General features: G+C 40.0%; 1 protein-coding gene across 1 annotated transcript in view; it reads right to left on the bottom strand.

Annotated features, from left to right (window-relative positions):
• ALK (ALK receptor tyrosine kinase) overlaps positions 1–23,697 on the bottom strand; it is a 694,610-nt gene extending 670,913 nt beyond the window's left edge. Inside the window, exon 1 of the mRNA XM_021087669.1 lies at positions 21,981–23,697. Within this exon, the coding sequence (XP_020943328.1) occupies positions 21,981–22,671 (691 nt within the window). The 5' untranslated portion in view covers positions 22,672–23,697. The remainder of the gene's footprint in view (positions 1–21,980) is intronic.

Here is a 25,286-nt window from a genome sequence, read left to right as displayed (position 1 = left end):
ATCTTTCTTTGTTCCTTCCTTCATTAATTTAGTGAGTATTTACTAAACACCACCTTTCCCTCATAGTGAGAAAAGGAGTCAAATACTCCCTTATCTCTCAATCCCACCCCTAACATACACCCTTACCCAAATAAAAAATACAGCTTTTAATGTATGTAGGCAGGTAGGCAGGTAAGTACTGACCTGTCTGTCTGTCTGTCTATCTAGCTAGCTAACTAGATATGTATTATTTTTATTGTTTTTATTTATTATAAATAAGAACAGAGCATCTTGGGTAAGTTTACTACATATTCAGAAAAGCACTCAAATAACAGGTTTTCCTTTTGGGTGGAAATTAAAATAAATTTATGTAATGTTATAGTCTCTAGGCATATTAGTTAGATGTAAATAACTCTTATCATAATCCACTAGTTACCAAACATAAGAATCAGAGGTCATCGTTTCCTATCACTGCTCTGAGAAATTATAATTAACTCTGCAACTATTTATAGACCTGGGATCTTCCCAGAAATGCTTCAAAACCAGCCCTGGAAATAGGTTAGTTACAATCACAGAATTTTAATAGGAAAGGGATAGCAGAGATTAGAAACTCGCTTATTTCACATGACAAAAACTAAGAATGAGAAAGTTCAGGTGATTTGCCTAATTTCAAACAAGACAACTCAGCATATCCTAAAATGAAAACCTAATCCCATGACTCCTGTTCCAAAACTCTCTTTCTTCCTTCCACTGCCTCAACTTACATAATAACTTCATATTAACTACGAAGTTTGAAGTTTTTTCAAACTTCGTTGTTAATTATAGAAATAAAGACTGTTTCTGCTATGAAAGTAAAAGATCTTATAATGAATATCTTAAGAGTTTAGAAATAATCTTTCATGACAATTAAAATTATTTGACATTAAAAAAGAAATAAAGAGAAGATGTGCTGAATCCACATGGAACCCAGGAAATGCACAATGGATGGCACTGATTTTCTGATACCTTAGTTCTTTGAGCAAATAGGCTGCTTTTGTCTGTAGCATCTGAAGATTTCTTTGGGGTCCTTTGTTTAATTGCATTTTGTACAGAATAAACTCTAATTTTGAGTACAGCTAAATTTCAGCAAAGATAATATAAAAAGGAACACACAAAAATAGTTGGGGGACCCCTTTACTAATAAAACAATAAAAATAGTAAAATAGATAATGAGTAATATTTTCAGTCCTTTAACCACACGGCAGGTATTGTACTAACTCTTTTTTTTTTAATTATCTCATTTACTCCTCAGAAGAACCGTATAAAACCAACTGCTATAATAATCTCTATTGTTACATAATCTCTATTTTAAAGATGAGGACTCTAAGAGCAGAAAAATTAAGTTATTGTCTTGCTATTTTAAGAACTTTTAGCTAATAAGTTCTGGAGTTGAGTACCAGACCCAGAACTAACTTCAGATTTTATTTTCTTAACACAATCCAATGCTGTGTAGTTTCTGAAGTAAATGGGTTAACTCATGTTTGCAGTTGTTAAAAATTTTTAAAAAAACACCTTTCAGAACCTCTACTCTGAAAAGGATGCTGCTGCTTATGATGATAATTGAGTATGAGGTTGAGTAGAGAATGACACTCCAGGCTGAAGGATTATACTTCTATCAGGATTTACACAGCTGGAGCAAGATAATTCTCTCTCTGTTTTAACAATAAACTGTCTTTAGAAAGATGAGGATAAGTGACATAAGTAAAATACATGTGTATAGTATTTTGTATTAATCAAAGGGCTGGACATGTGGATTGTGGGTCTTCCTTTGGAATGTTACCAAACCACACCACGCAGATATAAAAAACCCAAACACAATTTTGTGCTGCAGAATATTTTCTTGATGTTATCAAATGTTCTCATTATCTATCAGGAATCACCATTTCATCCCTACTCTGATTTTTCAGACTGTTTTTTCAAAACACTTTCTGTTTTCTGAAATGTAAACATCACTGCTTATGCTGGTTCCTTGAAAGTGTTTATGATTCTCATAGATCAGATTCCTCATGTAAATTAGATTTAAGTCTAAACTATGTTTCTAAATATTTAAGGACATAAATAATCTCTAGCTATCCTGGCTGTCATTTTAAGCTATTTGACATTTATTGTTCTGAAGAGAAGAAAGGTCAGATGTATCAAATCTGCATTTGTACTTCTTGACATTTTTCTCCAACCAGTCTTCTAAATTATGGTATTAAAACTAGTACTATGGAGGGAGGAAGGGAGGGAGGAAGGAAGGGAGGGAGGGGAAGGAACTAGAGAGGAAGGGAGGAAAGAGGGGAGGGAAGAAGGGAGAAACCTTTCCCTTTAGCACGTTTCCAAACTGAGCTGCCCACCATGACACATGCATATTCAGTGCTTTCTCCTTCAGCTGCCTTTGGCAAGCAGATGTGTGGGTACAGAGCGGCTGGAGCATGAAAGGAAAGGCAGGACCTGTGGAACGGAAGGGGATGCATGGCTTCGTGATCTATTTAGCAGGACCTTTACTCATACTTCATAAAAGGGATTGAGACCATCTGGCCCCATTCCTGGGCTCTCCATCCTTTATCTATGCATGGCCCCCTGCAAATTTGTCTTCTCTCCAGTCATTCTGCCTATTGTTCTGCCTTTTGTGAAAATCAGAGTTTATGAGGAAGAGTGACAAGGGAAGCTAGAATGCTTGTTTCCTTCACAGCACTCATCAATTCATATATATATATGATATGAATATAAAGAGAGAGAGATATGATATATGTGTATATATCATATATATATATGCACACTCAATATGCTTCCCCTCACAGTCTATAAACCCCATGAGGGCAAAGCCCTGTTCTGTTTTATTCATTGCTATCTGTGCAGCACCTAGCACAGCATCTGATGTTCTGAGGCTGCTCAATAATAATTTGTTGAATTAACAATTTTTTTTAAAAAAAAAGAAGGTGAGAAAGGGGAGGAGAAAGAAAAGAAGGGAGAGATAAAGGAAATTATGTAGTATGTGTGGGATAACTGTTTTCAAATATCTGAAGGGCTCTCATTTTGGAGAAGAAAAGCACTACTTAGGGAAAGAATGAAGGTCACAAGTAGGAGCAATAAAACAGAGATTGTGGGCATAGCGTTAAACTGGCTGGGATTCAAATACCAGATCCTTCTCTCCTTAGCTTGGCCAGTGACTTTGGCCAGTGCCTAGATAGAGTGCTCTTGCTACACAATTATCCCCTTTCTGGTGCCTGAAACTTCCTTTCTTTTTAGCTTTTCCCCTTCTGATTTTTAACATTAAGTTTCATCTATCCTTAACACATCCTTCTTCATTCTGCTGAACCCTCTAACATCACTGATATTTCAGTCTCTTTCTTTTTTCTTTTTTTTTTAACAGACTCCTTGAACTAATACATAAGCATATTTTGCTTGATTTCTTCAGCACTGACTCTAAACTTCCTTTTGCTCAGAAAGCTCTTAGTCAGACACAATGACCATTCCGCTCCATCTATGGAACATCTGCCTCCCTTAGTTTCTATGACACCACAGGATCCAGCCCCCTCTCTTCCTTCTTGTAAGAAAGTTCTTTATGACAACATCATTGAATCCATTCCACTGCCTAATTATGAACTTCCTTAAAGCTAAGGTGTGAGCTTTTTTCCATACAATTAGCTCCTATATCCATGGCTTCCATCTGGACCTCTCACCCGTTCCTACTTCCACTCCACATCTTCATATGCGCACCAGATAACCTGATCTTCAGATGGATGCCCACTACAACTGCTATCATGCCAGCCGCTCTCCCCCCAGATCAGATCCTCATTCCAACTATCTGCTTTATCAGTAACACTACCAGTCTCCAGGGCCCCCCCCCAAAATCGTAGACCTTTGACTCTTTGTTCCCCTTACATCTGGGCGTCTCATCACTTGGCCCTGCTCTGTCCCTCACTCCTGAGCTAGTGTAACAGCCTCTCAGGACTCCAACTACCAACTACCTCTCTGGTCCAGGCCTATAACCCATGACCAAACTATATTTCCTAAAGAACCTGAAGGAAACATGCAATGAACATGTGTCATCTCTATTCAAGAACCAAATACTTTCTGATTTCTACAGCATCTAATGTAAATTCCTGACTCAATAAGCCGACCCACCTCTAACTCAGAGTACCTGACTTGGCACCCATCCCCTCAGACCTCTCTGTTCTGTCTAGTCCTACTTTCTTACACATACACCACACAAGATCAGTCTTCTGTCTGTCTCTCTCCCTAACCAGTTGGTCTTCCTCTGGGCATTATTTGGTGCTGTTGCCCCAAATTGGAAGGTCCTTTGCCCTTCTCTTTTCCAGGTCTAATTATGTACTCACTCCAAAACCTCTCAAATCACCTTCTTTTGGGAGTTTTTTCTAACTCACTTGCATCATGATCCCAAAAGAAAACAATTATTCTCAGTAGATGTCCTTTGACTTGACTCTCTGCCAAAAAGTAATAACTCTATTCTCTCTAAAATTCCAGAGCTACAATTTCCTGTCTCAGAGGAACTTCACCCCTCCCATCATGCACTGAACAAGTGGAACTTATCTGACTTTAAGGGAATGGTTTTTGAGATTTGAAGGTATGGAATGAACCTGTCCCTAAACACCCCAGCAGGAAGTGACCTCTCCAAGCCTCCACTGAACCACTATAACCACTTGCATCATTTGTTCACCATTCAAGCACTATGTTTCACTGGATTTATTAGCATGCTTTATCTGCCTTTTCCCCCCAGCTAGCTGTGAACTCCTCGGAGAAAGAGATTGTACTTCATTCAACTTAGAAAGTGCTCAGTAAAAACCCAAACAAATAAATATCATTTCCTCAGGCAAAACTCCAAACTTACAGGTATCCATAAAAAGAATTCCTTTGCCTGATTTCTCTTTGGTGACCACCTCTCATATATATATCTGTATGGTGTTTCTGGAAACAAGCCAATATGACTGTGATCTCAAAATTCACCACACAAACTCAAACACTGGACAAGTCCCTCTGCAATAAACAGCTGTAAAATTAGACCAAATATATAAAGAAACTATTTTTATTGGATAGTCAGTAGCACAGGTTTATAATCTTGAGAGAAGGAAAATAAATGCGGTAGGCTTTAACACTGCCCTGATTTTCTGCACAGAGGCATTTATCACGCCCTGATATAGGAAAGAGGGACTCAAATAGAGCATGGTGGTCTCACAGGCCTAAGGTAACAGACAGAAGAATTTGAGAAGGCTGAAGGAGTTTGAATTACCGGGGAGAAGATCAGAGAAGGGACATCTAGAGAGAGATAATAAGAAAATACTTTATAAAACTGCACTTGAGTCTTTGGCCGAATATTGAAAGTTGCACTCATAGGATGAGATTACATAAGGCTGGGCAAAGAATAACTACCAAGAAAAGAACATCTATGAGGGAATTGCAAGTTGAATAACTCTGTAGCTCAAACAGAGTCGAGAAATGTTTGAGCTTAATAAACAGAAGAGAACCTCAATGAACACTCAAGGCGTTCAGTGGAGTCCCCAGAAAGGCCAAACCTTAGGACAATGGTTAAACTAGACATAAAATAAAGACTCCTCTAAACTCCTTTAGCAAAGCTTGACAGTAATCTTTGAAAGTATCAAATTGATGGGCAAATAAACTAACTTCCCGGTAAATAAAATTTAACAATCTTTAAATGAAGACAACAAAATCTACACACTCAATAATGTAAAATTTATAATATGCAACATCTAATAAAAATTATTAGGCATACAAAGAAGTAAGAAAAATTTGAGATTTAACCAAGAGAAAAACTGATCAATAAAAACAGATACAGAAATGACAGAAATAATTTAATTAGCAGAAAGGGACTTTAAAAAATTATAACAGTCAATGTTTATTGGGTGCTCATTATGTGCAAATCACTATTGTTGTAAAAGCATTATATATTATCTCATTTATTCTCACAACAGCCTTCCAAGGGAACTAATCTCTTCATACCATTTTGAGGAAACTAAAGCCCAGAGAAGTTAGGTAACTTGTCTATGGTCAACCCAGCTTCTAATCATTAAAGGCTAAGATCTGAAACCAGGCAATTTGATTCTAATGGCTGTGCTGTTTCCCATGGTACCAGACTGCCTCAGAAAGAACTTGAAAATAGCTATTATAAATATATTCAAGGATTTTCAAAAAACACAAACATAATGAGGAGAGAAATATAAATGAAAGTAAAAATTATAGAGCTGAAAAATATAATATCTAAACTGAAAATATATTAGATGGTCTGCTTTATCAGCAGGTTAGACATTGCAGAATAAAAGAGAATCAACTTTAAGACAAGCAATAAAAACTATCCAGACAGAAATATAGAAAGAGAGCTAAAAAAAAAAATAACAGACTCTTAATGAAATGTGAGAATACATTAATTGTCTGACATAATTGTAATTAGATTCCTAGGAATAGTGAGCAGGGAAAAACATTTGAAAATTTTACAAATATGAAAATATAAACCTACAGAACTAAAAGTCTCTCAGCAAATCCCAAGCAAGAAAAACACAAAGAAAACCACAAGACACATTATAATCGAATTGATAAACACAAAAAGCAGCCATGGAATGGTGGTGAGAAAGACATAACAGACAAACATAAAATTTTCTCTGACTTCTGACAGAAACAATGTAAATCATCTAACTATAGAACACTAAGTTCTACCAACCTAAGAGAATATACAGTGAAAAATCTTCAGAAATAAAATCAAAATAAAAGACACTATTAGCAAACAGAATCTGAGCAAATTTAAATACGGAAGAATGGCACAAAATTAATTATTAATGACTGAAACAAAATATTTTAGATTAAGTAATATTAAAAGGAACAAGGAACTTCCAATGCAGTCAAGATGGAATAAGCCCACTAAATCCTATTTATACTGCTGCTTACAACCAAAATTTCTGGACAAAATAGAAAAACAACTATCAATAGACTCTGAAAAACAAACAAAACCAGGAATATTGAAGAAGAAAATTAAAACGTGGAAAAGCAAACCATAAAGGAGGTGAGTTTTCTTTTTTTACTTCTCATTTGCATCTGTGAGCCAAATGCAGGCACTCAGCAAAGCTGTGGTGGTGGTGGTATGGACAGTTAAAAATGCCTGGAGAAATCCTTTCTTTCTGGCCAAAAGGCCAAGAAAGTGGCCTTGTGATCCAGAGAGTATGGAGGGAGATCTCCATTTCTTTCTCATGGTCTTCTCTTTTTCTCTCATCTCATGATAAGCCCTCAGAAGAGTCAGCTTGGCTGGAGATGTCAGCAACCAAAGTTCTAACAGAAACTCTATAAAAAAATACATCTTTCAGGCCAGAGGACTAGGGGAAAGGAGCCTTTCACTCCAAAGACAATGGAAGGAACCCCCATTTTGTTTCCCTCTATTATCTCTCTATGCTGCCTAAAGCCAACCCTAGTTGCAAAAGCTGGGCCACAGAAGTACAGTGGATAAAACTGTGAGTTTAAGGAAGAAATCTCAAAGAGGAGAGAAATGGAGAAGGAAATATGCTAATTCTGTAAAGAAACTGGCCCAGGATTCTAGTTTATCCATGAGCAGCACAGGTATGGACAGACTCAAAGCAACATAACAAAGGCTTTAAGAACAAATCTAAGGTTTAAATCACACTCAAACAACAAAAATATTCAAAATCTTCAAGATACAACCTCAAATTACTCAATATATAAAGAAAAAAAAGTGACCAATTCTGAAGGAAAAAATAATAAACAGCTGCCAAAAATAAGATGACTGGAGGTGAAATTACCAAAGACTTTAAAGAACCTATTACAACTACATTCCATGAGGCAAAAGTAAACATTCTGGAAAACAGATGGAAAGGTGGTTCTCAGTATGTAAACAGAAATTATTTATTCAATGGAAAATTTAAGCTGAAAAAATATCTAAAATGAAAAAATTATAGAAAAACAAATATGACAAAAAAATCAGTAAGCTTGAGGACAGATCATAGAAATTGTCCAAACTGCAGAACTGAATGAAAAAAAAATTGAAGAAAGAAATTAGCAGAACTGCAAGAGCATGTGAGACAATATCAAAAGATTTAACAGTCAGGCAATCAGAGTACCAGAAAGGAGGAGAGAGATATTAGTGCAAAAAAATGAGTAAATAATGGCTGAAAAACTAACTAAATATCATGAAAGACATAAACTTACAGGTCAAGAGTCTCAACAAACTGCAAATGGGATAGAGTCAAGTAAAATATCATGCACAGATTAATCATAATCAAACTTCTGAAAACCAAAGGAAAAAAATCTTGAAAATAGCTACATATAGGGAAGAACAATTTAATGGCAGAATGCTCATCAGAAACTATGAAGGATAGAGAGAGGAACAACATTCTTAAAAAGCAAAAAGAAAAGAACCATCAACCCAGAATTCGTACCCAGTAAAAATATTCTCTATAGTAGTTCCCAAAGTGGCTCAGCATTAATGAACCTGACTAGTATCCACGAGGATGCAAATTTGATCCCTGGCCTTGCTCAGTGGGTTAATAAGGATTGGGCATTGCTGTGAGCTGTGGTGTAGGCTGCAGATGTAGCTCAGATATGGCAATGCTATATGGCTGTGGCATAAGCCAGCAGCTGCAGCTGTGATTTGGCACCTGGCCTGGGAACTTTCATACGCCACAGGTACTGCCCTAAAAAGACTATATACATTTAATTTATAAATGAAGGTGGGAAAAGGACATTCAGATAAGGGAAAAAGTAAGAGAATTTCTTACCAGAATGCCTGTTCTAAAAGAAATGCAAAAGGGAGTTCTTTAGATTGATCAAAAATGATAAAATAGGGAAAACTGGAGCTTTAAGAAAGAAAGAAAAATTAGAGAAGGGTATGTAGCTGAGTAAATATAAAGGACTAGTTTTCTCCTCTAAGTTATTTAAAACATAAATAACTGCTGAAAGAAAAAACATAAATACTGTCTAGCAGGATTTTAAGTTACACAGACAAACACATATGACAAATATAACATTGAGGGGAAGTTGAAGGAACTGCATAGTTGTAAGCCTTCTTTATTTTACTTAAAGTAGTAAAAAGTCAACTCAAACTATGAAAGTTATTCATATATAAAATCCCAAGAGCAAACACTAAAATAATAATAGCCAAAAAAATAAATGAATTAAAACTGAAATACTAAAAAGTATTCAAATAACTCTAAGACGTCATAAAATGGATAAGAGAAGAACAAAAAACAGGAAGAGAAAAGAAGGAGGAGGAGGAGGAGGAAGAAGAGAAGAGGAAGGGGAATTTTTAAAATAGTAGACCTAAAGCCAGCTATGTCAAATATAATATTTAATACAAGTGGTCTAACACACCAAGTAAAAGGTGGATATTTTGAGACTGAATTTTTAAAAAACATATAAAATCCAACTGTATGTTTTCTATAAGAAATCCACTTTAAATAAATACATAGATTAAAAGTAAAAGGACGGAATAAACAGATATACCATACAAACACCAGTAAAAAAAAAAAGCTATATTAATATCAAGGTAAACTTTAAAATATGAATATCACCAGAGATAACATAATAATAAAAGAGTCAAACTGTCAAGAAGACATAACAATCCTCAATGAGTAGGCACCTAATAATAGAGCTTCAAAAGAGAGAAGCAAAACATGATAGAACTGAAAGAAGAGGCAAACAAAAAACTGGAGACCTCAGCACTCCTCTATTGGCAATATATAGATAAAAGACAGAAAATCAAGACTATAAAACACCATTTAAAAAAAGAATATAGGAGTTCTCATCATGGTGCAGCGGAAACTAATCTGACTAGGAACCATGAGTTTGCAGGTTTGATCCCTGGCCTTGCTCAGTGGGTTAAGGATCCAATGTTGCCATGAGCTGTGGTGTAGATCACAGATGTGTCTCAGATCTGGCATTGCTGTGGCGTGGGCTGGCGGCTACAGCTCCGATTAGACCCCTAGCCTGGGCGCCTCCATATGCTGTGGGTGCAACCCTAAAAAGACACACACACACACACACACACAAAAAGAATATAAAACACCTAAAAACCTGTTAACCCAATTGACCTAATTGGCATTGATTGAACATTCCACCCAACAATAACAGAAAACACATTCTTTTCAAGCATACATGGAACATTCAGCAAGATAGGCATCATAAAACAAACCTTAACAAATTTAAATAACTGAAATCAAACCAAGTATGTTCTCAGACCATATCAGAATTAAACTAGAAATCAGTAAAAGAAAGATATTTGGAAAATTCTCCAAATATTTATAAATAAAACGTACCTATATATTACCATGGGTTAAAGAGAAAGCCAAATGGAAAAGCAGAACATATTTTAATTGAATGTAAATGAAAATTCATTACAACATAATGAAAGTTGTATGATGCAGCTAAAGCAGTTATTGGGAGAAATTTTAGCATTTACATAATTATATTAGAAATAGTAGAAAATTCTCAAATCAATGATCTTAAGAAAATAGAAATAAGAAAGCAAATTAAATCCAAGGCAAACAAAATTAAGGAAAGATAATAAAATAAGAGCAGAAATTAATGAAATTTAAATAAGAAAAATAATAGAAAAAATCAATATCACATAAGTTGGGTTTTTTAAAATCAATATTGGTAAATCAATCATTCTCTAGCTAGAATGATGACAAAGAAAAAAGAAAGATGATGTAAATTACCAGCATCAATTTTAAAAGAAGGGACATCACTACTGACCCTACAGACATGAAAAAATAAGGGAATACTAAAAAAACTTAGCTTGCATTAATTCGACAGAGTAAATAAAATGAACAAATTTCTTTAAAGATACAAACTGCTAAAATTCACTCAAAAATAAACAGATATTCTGAATAATTCTATAATTAATACCAAATAAATCTAATTAGTAATTAAAACCCCTGCAGCAAAGACTATACCAATGCAAGATAGCTTCAGTAACAAATTCTACTACAAATAAAGAGAGAAAGAAAAAACTACAATTCTCTCTCAGGGAAAACAGAAGAGGGAGAACTTCCCAACTCATTTTATGATTCTGGCATTGCCCAGGCACCAAACCTGTCAAAGCCAAGAAAACTAGACCAGTAATCTTCAAGAACATAGATGCAGAAATCCTCAAAAGGTGTTAGTGAGCTGATCCTCAAAAGGTGTTAGTGAGCTGATCCAAACAAGATGTAAAAAGGATAATAAGTCATGACTATGTGTGGTTTATCCAGGGAATGTAAAGCAAATTTAACACTTGAAAATTAGATACATCGAAATTCATTGTATTTATGGGGGGTGGGGGGAGAAAAACCATATGATCATCTCAATAGATGCCCTCTCTGAGGGCAGCCAAACACCATGTCATGAGGATGTTCCAGCAGCCCTGTGGACCACCTGGTGAAGAACTGAGACCCAATCAATAGCCAGCATCAGCTTCCCAGCCATGTGAGCTAAGCACTTTGTAAGTAAATCCTGCAGTCCCACTCAAGCTTTAAGATGACTGCAGCTTTGGCTGATATCTGACTACAATCTTCTGAGAGACTCCAAGCAAGAATCGCCAAGTCAAAATGTTCCCAAAGTCCTAATTCATAGGAACTATAAAAGATAATAAACTATCTATTATTATTTTGAGCCATTAGCTTTGGGGGTGATTTCCCAAGCAATATTAGATAACTAATACATAGAAATGCAAATTAAAGCCACAGTGAGATGCCACCACACATTGACAGGTATTTTCAAGGATATGGATGAAGCAGTAACTCTTATACATTACTAGTGAGAGTATAAAGTGGTGCAACTACGGTGGGAAAAAAATTTCTATTTCTAATAAAGTTAAACATGCATTTACCATAAAATCTAACAATTCCATATGGATTTAAGAGAATTGGCAATATATGTTCACAAAATGAATTATACACAAAATGTTCATAACAGCTTTAGTCATGAGAGTCCCAAACTGGAAACAATCTAGATGTCCATCAACAGATGAATGGATAAACAAATTGTAATACAGTTGACCCTTGAACAATGTAGAAGTTAGGGACACCCACCCTCCTTGCAGCTGCAAATCTGCACATAATTTATAGTTGACCTTTCCAATACAGGGTTTAGTTCCTCCATATCTGTGGTTCCACGTCGATGGATTCAACCAGCTGTGGATTTTGTAGCATTTACTGTTGAAAAAAATCCACACAGTGGACCATCACAGGTCAAACCCATGTTGTTCAAGGGTCAACCATATAATCATACAATGAGACAATTCGGCAATAAAAAAAGAAACAACACTACTACACCAAAAAAATCTTAAAAGCATTAAAATTCTAAGTGAAAAAAGTCAGACACAAAAGAGAGTACACTGTATGATTCTATCTATATGAACCTCCAGAAACGACAAAACTATCTACTGTGATAGAAATCAAATCAGGCATTTCCTATAACAGGAAGCACAGGGGATTCATTGCAAAAGTTCAAAAAGCTTTTGGAAGTTGGCAAAAATGATCTATATACTAAACAGAAAGGTGGTTACACAGGTGTATACATTTACCAAACAAATCAAACAGTACATTTAAAATCGGTACATTTTATTATATGTGAATTATACTTCAATACAATTGAAAATAACCATCATATAATGTTTGTCATAAATTCAGACATCAGGTAAGATTCTCTCCAGACCAAAATAATCAAATGTTTCTTCCCTCCTCTTTCCCTCCCCCTCTTCCTATTCTCTTTCTGTCACTCTTTTGGTCTCTTTTTACGTATCTATGCATCTCCGTGTCCAAAAGATAATTCCTGCCTTCTATATTCCTGGGTTACCTCTTCTTACACATCTCCCTCAATTTCTCCACTTACTATCTCTGCCATTCTCATTTTTGTCTCTCTCGATGTAAATGTGGTTATGTTTCTGCCCTCTTTTATCTGTCCCCTTTATACTTTTTTCTCTCTTCTTTAACTTACCTGAATATAAGACTAAAGAATTTTTATATTTTTTATTTATTCACTGAATATTTTAAGATAGTATAAGAAATACTTTTTTATTAAAATTATTTTATTTATTCATAAATATATCCATTAAGAGTTATCACATTTAACTCTTAACTTACATAGTCCTTGATTACTACTTCTCTGTCTGTGAGTTAATGACCTCACAGGTTACAAGGCCCCCTTTCCCTGCTTTAGGAAGCTTTTGAAGTATCCGTTCTGGCCACCAACAGAAGAAAAACAATCAAGAACTGGGGAAAAAACTAATACTTGTTGAATACCAACTGTGTATCAGAACTTACTATATGCTTTATCCTATTTAATTCTCACAATAACCCTGGGAGATGGGTATTATTTTTCTCACTTTACAAATAAGAAAACTGAAGTTAAAAGAAGAAAATAGCCTTGGGCCAGTAAATGGTAGAGCAGGGCTTCAACTCCAGGTCTTTGGCTTATTTTTACCCATTACTTAGAATAGTACCTTTTACTTTTGATTTCTCATGAGTCCCAATTCCTTGATAGGAAAATGCATAAATAAATGGTATCATATGAAGGAATCCAATACAGCAATTTAAGAAAAAGAAAGAAAGAATGCTGGTACACACAATTACATTGATGAATCCCACACAAACCAGCTGACTAAAAGAAGCCAGAAACAAAATAGTACATATGATATGATTCCATCTACATTAAGTTCAAAAATAGACAATTTGATGATTTGCAAATTAGAAGGATGGTTACCTTGGTTGGGGGTGGATACAGGCTGGGATAGGACTAGAGGGAACTTTCTGGGGATGCTAGAAATGTTCTATATTTTCATCTGGGTGGTGATTATATGGATGTTGTATATGTGACTTATCATCAAGCCATACAGAGATCAATGCACCTAATTTACTTTATTGTGGTTGTCATCCCTCAATTAAAAAACAAACCTTTTTTTTTTCTTTACATTAAAATGCAGGTTTCCATGTCCCATTACCAGAGATCCATTTTCAGAAAAGTTTGGAATTGAGCAAACTGTTTTCAATGAAAGAACCTCATTTTAAGAAAGTTGGGGAGGGACTACAAAACCCCTTTTCAGTGCTGTTCGGCTGTTAACTGAACCTCAAGACCTGCCTCAAAGTCTGGGACCTTGTACTCCTGCTCCTAATGCCAAGGGTTGGCTGAAACCCTGAAGAGATAAAGAAGAATCTCAGCACATTTTATGATCTTGTATATTCATTTTTCTACTACCTTAGATACTGACTTCTCAATAATCCAAACTGGAGCCTTGCTCATCCATAATCTCATACAGTGATCATAGCAACTTCACGAGGTAGTCAAGATCTGTATTATCCCCTTTAGGAACCAGAGGCTCAAGGAGTTTAAGGGAGTTACATGAGATTTCAGATCTAATAAAGGAAAATATCATAATAGAATCTAGGCCTTCTAGCTCCTAATCTAGTGTTCTGTTCACCAAAGAATATTTATTTTAATTATCTGTGCTGAGAATGTAGACAGATCTATAAAGGAGTTCTGTCCATGCTCACCCTCATGAACCCATATTCCAATGAAAACTGAATAAAACATATATGAGAGTAAAAGAAAACACAGCCAATAGTTTATATTTTCCTCCTGATTTCCTTTAAGCTTGCTTAGGTTTCCTTTGTTTGCTTTTCATACTTTTTTCTCCATACCGACTCTAGCCTTTTTCCTTACTCCAGGGAATTCTGTCCACCTACCTCTTCATGCACCTGTTGTTACTCAGCCAGAAAGGAAGGATTCAAAAAACAAAAACTCTTAATTAACCACATGATTAGGTGTATCTGACCAAAGGGAGCTCTCCTCCTGCCCTATGCTGGGACCTATCAATTCTTGGAATGGCTAATACTATATCACCAAGTGAATCAGATAAAATTCCCCTGGGAAAGGACCCAAGCTCAGAACTGCCCAGACGGAAGATCCACCAAAAAATTTACTGCAGGAAAAAAATTTGTTCTGAGAAATATGGCTTCCCAAAAAGGTACTGGGGTACCTCCCACCCCCTCACTACCTCACCACCAGGCCAACACTCGCTTTTAACTGTTCCTATCTCACACCTTGACTGTGTGAAAGAGCCCAGGCCATCACTAGATTAAGGAAAAACTGGCCACAGATTGGAGGTAAGGCAATGGTTCTAGGGAAGAAGGCATCCACAAAGCTCTGTGCTAGCTCTATTCATAGTTCTCGCCACATGACCCCTGAACCCAGAGCCATCCTCAGCAACACTTAATCTTCATCTACTCCCTAGCGGAGATGATGTCCATGTGCATCTCCTGGAGGCAATGGCTAATTTATGGCTCATAAAAAAACACCACCTATAAAACACAATGTGGATGCTTAAGCATAGCCTCTTTTAGGTTGAGGCACTTTTCTAAGATAGCATCCCATTCAAGCCCTTGGTCTATGCGTCTCCTCGGAATCTCAAAGATTTAATTGCTTTTCATGGGCTCATGTCCATTAACCAATTGTATGGTACTTCTCCACTTGACAATGAGTGGTGAGGCTAGAAAAGTACAGGAAGGGCACAGCTTCAGCTAATTACAATAAAGGAATTACCAAAGGCCAGGGGTCCAGCATATCAGTGGATATGGTGGGGCCTCGACATCACAGATCACTCTCAGGTAAGGAATATCCACCATCTGAAAATTACTTCTCTGTAATGCCTGTATCTTTTTCTTCCTCAATATTAGTTTTCATGATTTCATAAAGTTAAGGCTTGGTTTCTTTCTATAGAAAAAAAAAATTACTGAATTGTAAATATGCTGCTTGAACCTCTGGACTGAATCTAAGATCAAAATACCTATAAAAGGATAGTAGTTGGTAGAAATAAATATTACACCTCAATCCTCCTTCTCATCCATATTTCTGGAAAAGACAGGCAAACTACCACCATGATCAATCTCCCCATTTCCCCTGGATCTCACCTCTTATCTCTTAGAAGTTAGAAGTTAGTTGCATGCCCACAGTTAGTCAGTAAGTTCCCCACCACAGTATTGTAACTTCTGCCAGGGTTACCATGTATTGCACACATGGGGACTGCACAACTCCAAATGGCACCATTCAAACAGACTAAAATGTATATAGAACACTTGGAGTTGTAGCATGCACAAGCTGCATAACCAGATGCTGAGATGCTGCTGCTTCTAGGAAAAATTATACTTGTTCATATTGATGAAGCAGTTTATATACCAGTTACTGGGTTAAGGATTTAGATGTATCGTCTGATTCAATATTCATGACATCTTGAGATAGGAACTATTACTATACCCATTTTTTTTAATGATGAAACTGGGTCCTTAGAGATTTTAAGAAACATTTCCCAATCATGGCTATCCCACTAAATATTTATTGTACGACCTTATCACAAAGATAATGTAAAGCTTTTTATCTATTTACATTTTTTTTGTCTTTTTGTCTCTTTAGGGCCACCCCATGGCATATGGAGATTCTCAGGCTAGGGGTTTAATCAGAGCTACAGCTCCCAGCCTACACCACAGCCACAGCAATACCAGATCCAAGCCGCATCTGTGACCTACACCACAGCTCATGGCAACTCCAGATCCTTAATCCACTGAGTGAGGCCAGGGATTGAACCCATGTCCTCATGTATGTTATTTGGGTTCGTTATCCGCTGAGCCACAATGGGAACTCCATGTTTTGGTTGTTTGTAATAATCAGTGGAAAGAGCTCTGATTTGAAGGCAAGGAGATCTGTGGTTCTAGTCAGTACCTACCACATCCTCTAAAAACTCATAACTTTTCAACACATAAATGAAAGTTTTCAGGTCTAAAACTTACTATCTGAATGACCTTGAAAAGTGTTATTAAATTAATGAATTCCAGTTATCCCACATTCACAAAATAAAGCAAATACTTGCCCTTCTTAATGTAGATAAGTAAAAAAAATAAATAAATGTTAAAGTGATTCATAAATGGCAAAGTCCCATACAACTGTAACAGGACATTAATAATAATAGTTATAAAGAAAAGCAAAATACCCTTTTTAAGTCGGGCTGAGCAAATTCTCATGAAGTGAAGTTATTAGGCGGTAATCCTAATAGTGGCAGTGGCCTGCAACTTTTGCCCACACAACTTTCCCCTCTTCTTCCACCCACAGTCCAGTCCTACTCACCTTCAGCAGACAAACTGCCTTATATAAGCATTCATTTTTATTAATGGTAACACTCTCCTCTCACACCCCATAAACAAACTTCTCATGGACCTTCCTTCTCTTTTGTAAATTGGTAAATGGATCAACCAAATTTAGATAAACCTCGTCTTTCAAACAGCCCTATATATCTGATCATTTCAGAGGGTTTTCAGGTATCCAGTAGTTCACCAGTCTAGACCTGATCTCACCTTCTCAGGATCTAGGTACCTTTTATCTTGCCCAATGCCACACACATCTATAAATACATATTAGACGCGTAGTGCTGGGTGAGTGTGTCTCCCTCTACTGGATATACATATACCCCAGAGAAATACTCTGATCCGAGGACAGAGAAGAATAACCCATTAACTTAAAAACAATTTTTCTGGGAACTCCCATTGTGGTTCAGCAGTAATGAACCCAACTAATATCTATGAGGACATGGTTTCAATCCCCAGCCTTGCTCAGTGGGCTAAAGATCTGGCACTGCTTGGAGTTCCCGTCGTGGCGCAGTGGTTAACGAATCCAACTAGGAACCATGAGGTTGCGGGTTCGATCCCTGGCCTTGCTCAGTGGGTTAAGGATCCAGCGTTGCTGTGAGCTGTGGTGTAGGTTGCAGATGCTGCTCGGATCCTGCATTGCTGTGGCTCTGGCATAGGCCGGCAGCTACAGCTCCGATTCAACCCCTAGCCTGGGAATCTCCATATGCTGCAGGAGTGGCCCAAGAAATGGCAAAAAGACAAAAAAAAAAAAAAAAAAGGATCTGGCATTCCTGTAAGCTGACGTGTAAGTCACAGACGTGGCTCAGATCGTGCGTTGCTATGGCTGTGGTGTGGTTGCTGTGGCTGTGGTATAGGCTGGCAGCTACCCAGAGGTTCTCAAGAGTGTATCCCAAAAGACTGTGATTCCTGCTGTTGTTCCCCATCCCAGCTCTCCTGCCTGTTGTAGCTTTTCAACATTTGAAAATATAGAACTGATTAATTATGAATGCTGTGGCTTGTCTGACCCACATCTCACCTTAACTCTTCTGCTCCTTTGGAATTCCATTCCATAGCCAGAGGAATATCAATTTCAGAAAATAAGGTTTCCCTGATATCCAACCTGAAGTTTCCTTCTGCAGGTCTTATCCTATTACTTCTGCGGGTCACACTTAAATAACTCTTCTCCTTCACTGCCACTATCCCTCTTCAGAAATGTGTATATTGTTGACATGCCTGTCCCTTCATCACTACTTAGTGCAGCTATATATATTTAATTCATCTCTCATCATAAATCAGTCCCTTCAACTCTTAAATCATCTCTCTGCTCTTCTCTGGACTAGTTCCAACTCTCCCAATTCACCTCCAGTAATAACTGATATTCCTTCTGGGAGCTCCATTTTCCTATCTTCTTTCTCTCTCTTTGCCCTTACCAGAAATGAAATGGGAAGAGACAGACAGATATGTGAGGTCAAGGGTCAGGTGTACTACACTGCACACATGTATTCTAAGTTGCTTAGACTTCTCCATACCACATGTAAAGTCCCAAATCATATATCCCCTTTCCTGGAGTGGGAAAGAGGGTATTAAGAGGAAAACGGGCCCTTTTGATACACAAGCTTCTCCCTGGATGAAGACAGAGGCACGATGTCAAAACATCTACAAATTCGGTTATAAAGTGGAGTTGTAGGCAGTGTGGTAGCCTCCAGACAGACATCTTTTTTGAGGTTTGGGCTGTCCCAGGATGGTGTGCACCATTCAAAGAGTCCCAGCAACTGTCTCTCTACTTTTTCTCCATGAATGGGTGCTCTAGAGGACACTTCATACTTTGAAATGTTGATCCTATTTAGGAATTCAAAGCAACCCAAAAAGACAAGCATTAGGCTGTCTCTCAGACAGCCTTTTGCTCTCTCAGATAAAGCAAAGTGAAAGCAATACAAAAGTATTGCTTTGTCCTCACTAGGTGCTTATCCATTTTTGCCACATTCCTTCTCATGGTCCTACTCAGGTTTGGTACCCTCTTTAGTCTGAGACAAATGGGTAGCACCAGACTCTCAACACAAGGGGTGTCAGAAGACTCATCCTGTCCTCTTCCCTCCCCAAAGATAGCCCCATCAGCAAGACTGTGCCCCTCTAAACCAGACTGTCAGTCACTTGGGAAGAAGCATGGAAAAATTAGCTGAGTTGTGCCTATTTTCCCTTTGCTTAATGGAAGATCCTATGTCACAGAAGAGTTAAATGCCTTTTCTATAAATCAGAGCCTATGTAAAAAGAATAAACCCATTTCCTCAAGCATGATAAATAGAAAAATCAATCCAAGGGTAGGAACCTAAGCTTTAATTTTCACACAAGAAAATGAATGAAATCACAATGATATATGTTGCCCCAAACATGAAACATGATATAGAAGGGTGTGTCCACTCCCTCCACAGGGAGCCTGCAGTGAGAACTGTATCTAAACGAGGCTGGGAGGCAGTGGTAAGGCATGAAGCTAGTCCTGCATGGCTTGCTGCCTAACTGCAGACAGTATAGGTCTCAGAACAGAAGAGTCCAGTCTGTTCCAAGTGTTATCACCACAAGGTCTGAAGTGCTTTTCAATAAGCCGTCTGTCTCTCTGGAGGTCATGGGGAGCTCATCCAGTTACACTTAGTGTCTTATTTGATCCCATCAATAATCATTTGATCCCAATCCTACTGAAAAATACTTGGCGAAAATTTCTAGCCTTTTAATGGCAGAATTCTGGCTCTTTCTAAAACCAGCATTGCTAGAAGTGTCAAATGATGCATAAGGGCTTGGTCCAGCTGCCAAATGAACTGTGCTGCTGAGGGAGGACTTCGTGTGTTCATTGTGCTTCCCTACTGCCAGTAGCGGATCAGCTCCTAGAGCACACTAATCTCTACATGAAACTCCCCCACTCAGCAGCTTCAACTCTTTATCTAATGCGTGACTGGAATACGTGTGTGTAACTGTGTGTCTCTTCAGAGACACCACTGATTACTTCATGCAATCTGCTTTCTTACAGTAGGTAAGTTCAGGGCTGCAGAAAGGACCCCTCTTGCCCATCACCAACATCTGACAACAGCTGGATCTAGACTGCTAGGGCCTAGGACCATTCAACAAGAGGTAACGAGAAATCTCCAGAGATGCTCAGAGACACAAAAGTGAAAGAAAATCTGCATTCCCAGAGAAGTAATTTTTATATCCATTACAAAAACATTAGGCACTAAAAGAGAATGTTGCATGTATAAACCACAGAAGCCAAGACAACATTAAAGCACAGCTGTTCTTTACAAAAGTATCCATGGTGAGGCAACAGTATTGGTCTCCTATCTCAGTTCACAGAAGACACTATCAAATTCATCAGGCCCTGCCTCTTGCCATGGACTGGTATAAACTCCAACGTTGAACACAAAGGGGTCATTTTAGGTGTCAATGCCACTAATGGTAATGCTGAAATATTCATCCAGACTTTGATTTCCCTGGGGACCATATACCAATGTTTTCTCTGCCATGACTAAGAAAGCTTAGCTTCTGAATATCCCTGCTGCACGACTCTTGGGTGTATGTGGGAGGATATGTGTGTGTTGGGACAAGCATGAGAGATACTTGTAGCTCTACAATGGGCTTTTTTCAAGGCTTTCAGTCCAATTAATACTAGACATTAGTAATCAGTGGAGCATAAGAAGTTCATTTATTTCTGACGATGAGAATGACAGAAAAGATGCTGAGTTTTGCTCAATGGAATTAGTGTAGGCTTTTTAAAAGCATGATTTCTTTTCTGTGTTTTCTCAATCATTTACACTGCATATTTTATTTGCAAGTCTTTCCCCAGTGGTCTTACAAGAGAAACTGTCCATTCAAAATCACCTAGTTTTCCAGGCAAAGGATACTATGGGAAGAGTTAGAAGTAAGTGCCTGCATACACACCCCCAACTCAGTGAATATGGGAAGAAAATGAGAGAGTAAATGAAACAGAAACCTCATTTCAGGAATCTCCAACAGAGAGATCTGCAGTGAAATAGGCCTGGCAGAGACTGTAACCCAGATCTTCTGCTGCAGACATTCAAGCTAAGAATTAGAAGGAAGAAACTGAAGGCACAGGAAGAAAGGGAAATCAACCACTGTCTCTCCCTGGCTTCAGAGTGACTCCCTCAAAGGAAAACAATTTTGGCAACTTTGCTCCCTCCCTCCACATCTCCCTCCTGTCCCCTATCCCTTAGTTCCCGTGGGGATCTCCCAAGACATCTGAGAGGAAGAACAAGAGTCTGTGAGTGGAGAGCAGCCTGGGGTTGGGTGGAGAATAGAATGAATTTATGAGGAAGAGGCAATTCCTAGGTAAACCAACATTTAGAGGGCATAGTTGGGTGGGATTTAACAATATGAAGAGGAGTTCTATATTCTCTGAGAAAGTGTATCACGTTCCCCAAACCTGTGGTGGCCAGAAAGAGGAACAAGAGGAAAAGAAGAAAGACAACAATTTTGAGATCTAGAACTAAGCCTTCGGAACACAGAAGTAATAAAGGGATTTCAAACGTCCCAGAAACCCCAGAAGACAGGCATTCAATTTTAGCTAAGATCTTGTGTAAGATAGTAGAAATCGTCATTCTCCCAAGACCAGGAAACTTTTTCCCCAAAGTGGTTGCTAGATAGAAAGGGAGAATCCCTTGGAGAGTGACTGTTCAGGGATAAAAATTTTTAAATATGGTCTAACTGAAAAAGGGGGGTTGCGGAAGGAGGGAAAGAAAGCTAAGAATCGCGAGCTGAGGTTTTGGAAATGAGGGTTAGTAAATAGCGGTTGAAAACTGATGCGTGTAAGAAACCAAATCCCGAAACGCTCGGGCACGAGCTGCTCACCGGTCCTGGTCTCCAAGATCTGGAAGAGAAGGCGGGGCTGTGAGGCGCGGATCGCAGCGGACAGCCTTCCCTCTCTGCCCACTTCCGACGCCTTCTTCTCGGGCATCAGGCGGATCCTCAGCCGCCCTTCGCCGTGGCGAATCCACCAGCTGAACAGCTCACTGAGGTTGAACTGGAGCAGCCCCACCGTCGTCTCCTCGGGGGGCCCTACACAGCCCTCAAGGATCGCTTCCTCTCCGAGCTCCAGCACCAGCTGCTTGGCGCGCCGGAGCTTGCGAATAGAGCCTCCCTTCAGCACCCTGGACAGCGTCCGTGCCTGGGCCGGGGCGGGAGAGCTGGCACCTGCTGTCCAGGAGACCTCGGGTGAAGGCCCCACCAGCCTAAGCAGTGGGGCGCAGTCGAGAACCAGAGAGCCGCGTGCCTCCAGCCGGCCAGTCCTCGGTTCCGAGGGGGACAGCGGCGGCAGCAGCAGGTCCCGGGCATAGACGCGAAAGAGCGAGGGCACCACAAAGTCCACCGCCAGGCTCTTTCTCTGCAAGCGCGAGTAGCTAAGCGGCTCCCGGGGTTGCAGTGCCAGCCCCATGGCCGGTGAGACCACGCGCTGGCCGGTTTCTGTCCCAGTCCCGGAACTCGAGGCTGCCGCTAAAAGCAGCAGCAGCAGCAGCGGCCATAGAAGCCCTATGGCTCCCATCCCGTCAGAGAGGGGTTGTTTATACTATCTCCCGACTCTCCCAGATCCAGCCTCGCCCTCCGCTTCCCTTAAATGGGAAGGGGCTCCGAACAGTGTTGATCCTGAGCCGCTCCTTCCACCTGATCTCGGGGGTTTGTGCACTCGATTCTCTTTCCTCCAACTGCAAGGAGGCAAGCAGTAATCTCAGTAAAACGGAGCTGGAAGCTCAGGGGCGTGTCAAGAGACCCTGAAGCGCAAAGGGCTCAGCAGCTGGGACCTTGTGCCTCTCGCCCGCCTCGCGGAGTGCCGCGCCCCGGGTTTTGCAGCTCACTGCGCCTGGAATGAGAGAGACGACTACGGTTAAAGAGAGATGGCAACTGGGTACCGTCCTCTCCTGCCCCCCGCGGCCTGAGCTGTGGTCTGTCCTCTCTTGCGCGGCCTTCAATCCTCTGCAACTTTCCTACTGTGAAAGGTGGCTCCGAGCTGGTCTGTTGTCCGGTCCGCCTCCTGAGCTGCCTTCGGCTCCTCTGAGCTCCTCTTCCTCGTCTTGAGAGGGAACCGAGGGCAACAGCTGCTTTCGCGCGCACCCTCCTGCGACCCTCTGCAGTGGGAAGTCTTCCGATTGCACTACTCACTGAACTTCTGGACCTAAACCGAGACCGCGCTGAGGAACGGACGCTCAGGCTGCCGCCGCGCAAGTTTGCAGCGTCCTTGCTCTCCTTCAGCGTCTGGTCTCAGAGTTCTGAGGCACCAAAGCGGCCCCAGCGGCCGCAGCCGAGTGAAAGCATTCAGGGCCGGAGAGACCGAAAGCTTGCTGCCCCCTCCTCACCCATCGGCAGCTCTCTCGGCTTCAGTGGCTGGCCAGAGAGCGACTGGAAGTCGCCTCTGTGCCCCGCGACCCTCAGGATCGTGACAGCGGGGCTGCCAGCTGCTACCGCCCCCAGAGCTGCTCTAACGCATCTGCCGGGGCGCCAGCCACTTGCAGCTGGCTGAGCCGCGAGCGCGCGCCGAGAGGGGGCGGGGCAGGATCGGGGGCGGGGCTCGAATGCCCACTCTCTGCCGCTGCAGGGCCCACGAAGGCCCGCCCCGCCCCGCTCGCACTCGCCAGCCAATTGCGCGGCGAGGTCGGCTCCTATGTAAATCTGCAGAAGACTCTGCTTTCATTGAGAAAAGCAAAGAGCCCTCCCCGCCCTTCCTCCATTCCTCTTCCCCCTCTCCTTCCTTCTCCTCCTCCAGATCCCCTGCCCTATTTCGCTGCTGTGTACAGAAAGAAGCGTGTTTTGGTAAATGGGAGGACTGGAAGAACAATCAAGCACTCTCCCTGATTTTGCATTTAAACGGGTCCGACTTCGGAAAAGCAGTTCTGGAATAAAACTGGAGGCCAAAGGAAGGGAGGAGGGGGAGGAGGGGGAGGAGGGGCAGAGCGACGTCGCCAAATTTGGGGGGGGACGGTCAGGGGGTGGGAAGTGACTGGCAATCTGCAGAGTTGTCATTCAGCTATAACAAACAAATTTCAGACCTCAGTCACCCCACGTTTACTCAGAATGCTGTTTAAATGTGTCACCTTATTTACATTGCAAGGTAAATATTTTAGGGATAAGGAAACCGAGTCACAGAGATCTTAACTGATTTTCCTAGGGTAACATAGTCCTACGTGCCTCCCAAGCTCTTACCCACTGCTCTGCCATACCCCTCTAGGAGTAACAGGCCAAGAAGATCTAGAAGTGACTTATCTAGAAGGAATAATGATCAGTACTCTTGCACACAGCCTTGGGAGTAAGAGTTCAGAACTGCAGGCCCGTTTTTATTCACCTGTGAAGTGAGAGCTGTATATTTCATCTCTCCATTGATCTCTCCTGAGTTACTATCATAGGATCTGGATAAATGCTGTGTTTACAGCAAGAGGTTCACTAAAATCATAGACAAAAGTACAGTCTTTGGTGCACAGAGTGGAGCTGAATCTCCCTTATGGAGCAGCAAAGAATGATCTATTCCAGAAAAGTGATGCTCCTACCTTGGTAGAGGAAGGAAAGGAAAGAGGGAAAAAAAAGAAGAGGAAGAAGAAGGTATGTTGGTTAATTCTTTCCTAGCATGTGAGCAAATAAGTTTAGATTTTCGTCGGACATCACTGGCATGCATATTGGTGGAGGGGTAATTTTTGTTTTGAAACACTAGAAAGACTAAAATGTAGGTCCTTTTATTCCCCACTCCAGCCCTTATTTCTCTATATAATTCTTGTCCAAAGTCAAATTGACTCCAGGAATTTGTCAATAACTATGAATTGGCTACAATCAATGGCCACTAGGGGGCTGCAGAGACTTTCAACTTCAGGTGCCCAGAAGGTTTACCATTCTCCCAAATAATCACCAAGACCATTGCCTATGAACCTAGTGGACACAGGAGTCTCAATTAATTATCATGCTTTTATAAACTTTCTCAAATTTCCCAAAAAGAAGGACAAGTGCCTCCCACTACAGACTAAATAATTTTTAAGTATTAAAAATATGGTTACCTTTTTGTTAATTTAGAAAAAGAGGCAGAAATGAGTTTTGACAGAGTTTATCTGTCACTATACATATGGATTTGTAAAACAAAGAGTGTGTGTGTATGTGTGTGTGTGTGTGTGCGCACACGCA

Source organism: Sus scrofa, chromosome 3 (assembly GCF_000003025.6).
Source record: "Sus scrofa isolate TJ Tabasco breed Duroc chromosome 3, Sscrofa11.1, whole genome shotgun sequence".
In the NCBI taxonomy this organism is placed as follows: Eukaryota; Metazoa; Chordata; class Mammalia; order Artiodactyla; family Suidae; genus Sus; species Sus scrofa.
The sequence above is the reverse complement of the archived record's forward strand: the minus strand, read 5'-3'. Positions and strand labels throughout refer to the sequence as shown.